The following is a 6197-nucleotide window of genomic DNA, read 5'->3' on the forward strand; positions in this document are numbered from 1 at the left end:
TACTTTGATGAAGTCCTCATTAAGCATTTAATTAAAGTTAAGGATACGACGAGAGAAGTCAATGGTTCATTTTATTTCGTTGATATCGCCGTCTCTGCTATATAGCCTTCACTATACATTAAATTCTACGAGTTTTTAGAGTTATAAAGAGAAAGTGAGTAGTCAATGACGTGTTGTACCAGGCATCGTTTGCAAGTGTTTTAGTACTGTTTACTTTTATATGATCAATACAAATGTGCGAAGGCCTTTCTGAAAAGTAACGAAGCCACTAATATATAACTTTCATGAATGGTTCATAAATTATATTATATTTTGGCCGCAAATCTACAATTGTTTTTTTTTTTAACAATTACGCAAAAAAATTTTTCTTTCACAATATAATTAGTGTGTAATAATCAAGATTAACGAGTGATGCCACCATTTTTTGTTGAAGTGTCGGCAGTTGCTGCTTACGCACGTATAGTTTGATGTATGTACTGTTTTTTCTCAAATAATCGTAATCGCAGTTTTTTACTGCAGTAATGTTTTGGCAGTTTCACTAGGTAGTGTCACCCACAGTACACTTCATTCTGCTCCTTTCAAATTTTTGCGTTTCCCGCGTTCATATTAACTTTACTGAAACTAAATTTGTACCGAAAACATTTCAACCAGTAGGTAATTTCTTTCAGGTGTGGAGTTGGCGTTTCTCGATTCGTCTGCGCCCAGCTCGCTTTAAGTATTTATTTAATTCAAATAGCTGTATTCTTCCTGCTGGGAGCAGCTGCTGTCAGTGATCGCAGCTGCTCCCTGCCTCTCGCCTCATGGCCACGCTGCGTTTAGCAGCAGTTTTTAAGCGACATTTGTAGTCGTTCGTTGCGAGTTAATTAATAGTTGGTTTTTTAGCGAGCGTCATGTTCGTGAATGAAGATTATAGTTTTGTAAATTTTCATGTACGATCAAATTCAAATAATCCGTAGAATACATAATAGAATACCATACACGGTAGAATACCATAATAATTTCTAATATTTAACTTGGCTACCGATATATTTGGCATTTTTAATTTCACCAGAATCGAGTATCCACCATGTGAATGCAATCAATATTAAGTTCAATTGTCTTTTGCAGAGTTACCTTGGCGATCTTGTCTACCTTGGTGGCCTGGTCAGCAGCGGTTTGAAATACAACAGCTGACGAGGCGGTCCTGGTTGAAGCTGTCTGGTTTCTAAGCGTTTGTGGCGTCATTCATACGCCCGTCTCTCTGTCTCTGTCCATACAAAGAATAAGTAGCCAGCGCAGTCTGTTGTTGAACCTGTTATTCCGTACGTTAATCATCCTTGTGACCTGGTACTTACTACAAGGTACTCCTATACTATACGAGTTTACTGCCCGAAAGTGCGTACGACATGAACGGCTCGCTCGGAACAGTAAGATAGTTCGTGGACGCCTGTGGCGGAATCACGCTACGCATAATGATCCGGTCTCCTATTAGAGGTCTGCGGGCCCCTCAGTTGAACTGTGACTTCTTTGCAGGAGAAGCTCGATTCGTGCAAGGAGGAGCTATTACTAGAAGTATAGTCTCGGGACGTGGTCTTGCTGTCTGGCAGCCTACCGATGGTGTGCAAGGTTAAGCATAGCCTGAAAGCTAGAACGGAGGCGGCCCCGCCATTTACAAACACGGGCCTTGACGTATTCGGGCCGTGGCAGGTGCGCACGGGACGAACAACGCGACGAGAGGGTGGAACAACGCAATTGTGGGCAGTGCATTTCGTATGTCAGTCGTCCCGTGCGGTGCACATAGAGGCCTTGCCGTCTCTAGACAGCGCCGCTTTTGGGAACGCCTTGCGTCGCTTCCGTGCGATTCGCGGTGACTGTCGTATCTTGCGAAGCGACAGAGGAACGAATTTCGTTGGCCACGCTAACGAAAATTTGGACTTGCGTCGGTTTTCCAAGAGTTGTCAAGACGAAGATTTCCTGTGGATATTTAACCCACCACACGCGCCACACTTTGGTGGATCTTGGGAACGAAAAGTAGGCCGGATAAAGCGTGCGCTGGATGCTGCTATTCTCTTGGCCCGCGCTGGTGGACTGGCACACGACGAGCTGTGCACCCTACCAAGAAGCCGCTGCAATTGTAAACGCTACTCCCCTCTGGGAAATCAGTGCGGATCTTAATGAGCCTCAGCCCTTGTCACCTGCCATGCTTCTAACTATGAAAAATACATTACCCGACGAAGAGACCTATGAACACGACTTGGCGAGCTACGGCGCTCGCCGCTGGCGAAGAGTGCAGCATCTAGCTCAGGAATTCTGGACAAGGTGGCGAAAGGAATACCTTCAAGACCTACAGAAGCGACAGAAATGGCTCGTGAAATCTTNCTGCAAGAGGGAGTACGCCTTGTTGGGCTCACGAGGGCGACCCTTCGTCAGCAGCTACCTATTCCCCAGCAAATTCTGCCCTGGGTTGCCCCTTGAGGCTCTTGTCACCTTTTTAATGGATGTCCTTCTTCTAATGAGTAAGTGAATGATAGATCTAAACTGTTATAGGTTAACAGGAAATTTGGCAGTAATTATAATTAGAATTGACGTAACTAGAACAAGGGTGTACACTTTAAAATATTTGTCGGAAAACCTATCGTGTAGACGGTGTAGTGAAGGTCATGTAAGAACTGACTTATCAGTTACGAGATGTGGGTTGAAAACACTATATCAATTCAGCAACCCCCGGTCCTAAAAGTTTAAGAGGAATAGCTCAGGATGTCCGTGCAGTCACAATAATTGTCGGTTCTTTTCGCTTAGTGGTTCACGCGTACATGTAGAATAATTGGTAATTGAGGCTCCTTAATTTGCGTTCAGTGGAGAGCCAGTCCGCAATATCGCACGTGGGCGTAACTGATATGCGCCTTGGAGAGGACCTCATCCACGTGGTCATGGCGACACTGCTGGCCCTGGCTCCCGTCGTCGTCATCCTGAAACATTACAGGTATGCTTTGGTGTACGCACATTCTCAGAGAAATGATTGATATTTTGTCCAAATTCTGAGGCACATACTGCGCTTGTGTTGGTCATCCTGGGTACAATTTGGCGTATCAATGTTACGTCCGTTTTCTGCTGGTGCTGTAGGCTGGGAAAGTATGTCAATATTTTGACAATATGACCCGTTCATTTTTCATATTGCCATACTTAAATCGTTAAAATCATCAATCAGCAATCATAGCTTTATAATATGACAATTGAATTGCGATAATGTGGAGACACAAGAAAACAAGTTAATCGTTATAAAGAACGATTAAAATTTAATTTTACAGTACAATGAGTAAATACAAATTTTGTTCGTGAATAATTAAATATGATACTTAACATTAAGTGAATGTTCATCGATAAGCCCTCGTGACACACTCAGGAAATTAAATGGTCAAAATGATTGACTTGAGAGTTAAATTATTTAGAAACAACGACCCTTCTGGTCGGGGTTTAACTCTGCCCGAATGTTTTATATTTAAAATAAATAAATTTATACCGATAACTTTGGCTTCAACAATAAATAATTTTCCAATGAGCATCGTCGATGCTATATGAAGCTGTACTAATAAAACATATAAATAACAACTTAAATTTTGCAACTGCAATATTTTTGCAATATTCCAATTATTTTAGTGGATGAATTTATGACGACAGGTGCTTGGAAAATGAAAGATGATGAGAGAAAAACGATTAGTTTTATTCTATTTTTTAAGGTCTCAGCTTGAATTTTCATATCTGATGAGATTTTACACAAAGGAAGGAACCGCGACACCATAACTCAATCATTTTATGCCACACGTAGCAGCCATGATGATTTTCAACTGAACAACCTATTCAGATATTCAAGCTCCTCTTACCTTCCAGCTGCAAGGTTCATCATTCACCTTTAAGAAGATAACAATTTTCAACCAGTCGTCGTTGTGCTCATGTAATAAATTTTTCAATACGAATAGTTTTTTGCATGTTTATCATTCATGAATGATGATATTCACTAAATAATGCTTGGAAGTGAACGTGAAGCAATAAGTGCACATTACAATACTAATAAAGTAAACCTACCAGGTATCCCGTGATCGATGGTATGGAGTACTTCGTGTCGGGATCGGCATACCTGATCATGGCCTACACAGCGTACAATCACGTCCTTCATCCTACCACTCTAGGCAAACAGGCACGGCAATCCCTTTCACGAGTCAAAATATTCCTGATATCAAAGATTGATTTTGAAACCAAATGACAATGTTTTGAACGAGTTACTTTCAAAATCGACACTACAACATTGAATATGTGTGCAGTCAAAACACAATTCTCTTACAAGAGAATAACTCTATAAAAACTTCGAGAAAGTCAAACAAAGAATTGAGAACTGAAATTTAAGACGTATTGGAAGTTGCTTAAAATACGAACAAAAGTTTACTAATTCGCCCAATTTTTTCCAAGCGTTTACGCAACTTAAAAATTTACGCAACTTGAGAATAAATTTCGTAAAATAATTAATTTTCTTTAGGGCATTCAAATGACTAAAATAAGGCAAAATATAAAACCAACAATGTGAGATTTCTTTACAGGATAAAACTTTAATACAACGATAACTAAGTAACTATGCAAAAAGTACCGATCGTACAAATTGATTAAAAAATGGGTATATGATTTTCATCCGTTGAATACTTACCTCATTTATGAACAGGTACACACGCAGGTGAACATCGTATGGGTACTCATAGCGGTCACAATGTTCATCGAGTCCCAGAACTTGGACAAGCCGCTGTTCCCAATTATCCGCGCCTTCTGGTATTGTTATGCAGTGAGTATTGCAGCTCAAATTCTCCATAAGTATTACCTTCTACATAGTATTTAAATTATACGAGTCATCAAAATTATTACTCAATTCTCATATATGAAATAGTGGCATTTTAACATTGGCATCTCAACTCTTCGACTACTCAAAAGTCTATGAATCAAGACCAAAGTAATATATGCAATTCTACCAGTTAATCGAAATAAAACTAATCTGGTAGCATATATAAAATTTGTATATTCAGTAAAAATGTAAAATGAATGTCATTTAAAACATAAACCAGCTTTCAACCCGGTTAATATGTCGCTGGGGGTTCTAGGTTAAGCATAATGCAACGAAGACCGATAACTGAATTATAATTAAAGCATTTTTCTCCCAACAAAGGGCGGGCTATTTGTACAGGTGGACTTTATCTTGTTCGATATGAACGGCGGAAGCTGGCCTACAGAGAACGGTTTCTACCTCCTCCTCGAGCTTATGACACTTACGTGGCACTTTGTTGGGGAACTTTTGGTCGTGGGCGTGGTGAGCTTCGTGGCGCTGGTGCTGGTCAAGAGGATGAAGCCAGCCCAAGTCAAGGCGCAGCTCGACATCAGCCTGGGCTGCAGCTCCGGTGGTCAATTTACTGACGAAAAATCAGGCGAAGTCCGGTACTGCCTGTTGAAAAATTGCGATGATGTTTGAATGCTGTTGTTTCTTCATCTAACCTGTATGTCTAAATATATAACCCGCCAAATTTCCGGCAATGAAATAACGTTTATTGAAAGTTGTTAATACGAAATCAACGCCTTATCAGCGTTGTTTTACTGAATGTAATTTGCCTTTACGGAAGATTTTCATGCATAATATATAATATATCTATGGGTGTGTGTTATACATGGTAGCTATGCATATATATTATGTATGCATAATATAGGTGCAGGTATGTGCTACAAGTGCAATAATTAATGACCCGAGAGTTCGATCATTTATCTAAATTTTCGGTGTCGAACAATATTCTTCAGAAGACTTTGGTTGATCATAATGCAGGTTTAAGGAAGAAATTTTAAGTTATTAATGAACTTTTGAATACAACAACATTCATTTCATGTTCTAGGAATAATTGAATACCGAAATTGGAATTTGTACATAATATACGCAAATAGGTTACAACACAAAAATTTGGTACCGTAAAAATAAATATGAAATCTCAATATTTTTTCAAATGCCACTGTACAAATGCACTTAGCCTAGACGGGCAGCTGAACAGAGGGTCGCCGTTTGGTCGATTTCAGCCGTGGTGTCACCAAATTTTAAATTGTTAATTTATTTTATTATTAATTATTCACTGAACCTAAAACATAGATTCTTGATATATCGGTGCAGAAGTCGGTGATTTGGTTCTTTTGAATTTTAT

At 39.6% G+C, this 6197-nt stretch overlaps 1 protein-coding gene across 1 annotated transcript; it reads left to right on the top strand.

Annotated features, from left to right (window-relative positions):
- The first annotated feature begins 2364 nt into the window (after nt 1-2364).
- On the top strand, nt 2365-5966 carry LOC108676904. The gene is made up of 5 exons (XM_018165060.1): nt 2365-2495; nt 2836-2962; nt 4066-4174; nt 4691-4807; nt 5186-5966. Exons 1-5 carry the CDS (start codon nt 2474-2476, stop codon nt 5483-5485), a joined length of 675 nt encoding a protein of 224 aa, XP_018020549.1. The 5' UTR covers nt 2365-2473; the 3' UTR covers nt 5486-5966.
- The last annotated feature ends 231 nt before the right edge of the window (nt 5967-6197 follow it).

Source organism: Hyalella azteca, unplaced genomic scaffold (assembly GCF_000764305.2).
Source record: "Hyalella azteca isolate HAZT.00-mixed unplaced genomic scaffold, Hazt_2.0.2 contig16494, whole genome shotgun sequence".
Taxonomy (NCBI): Eukaryota; Metazoa; Arthropoda; class Malacostraca; order Amphipoda; family Hyalellidae; genus Hyalella; species Hyalella azteca.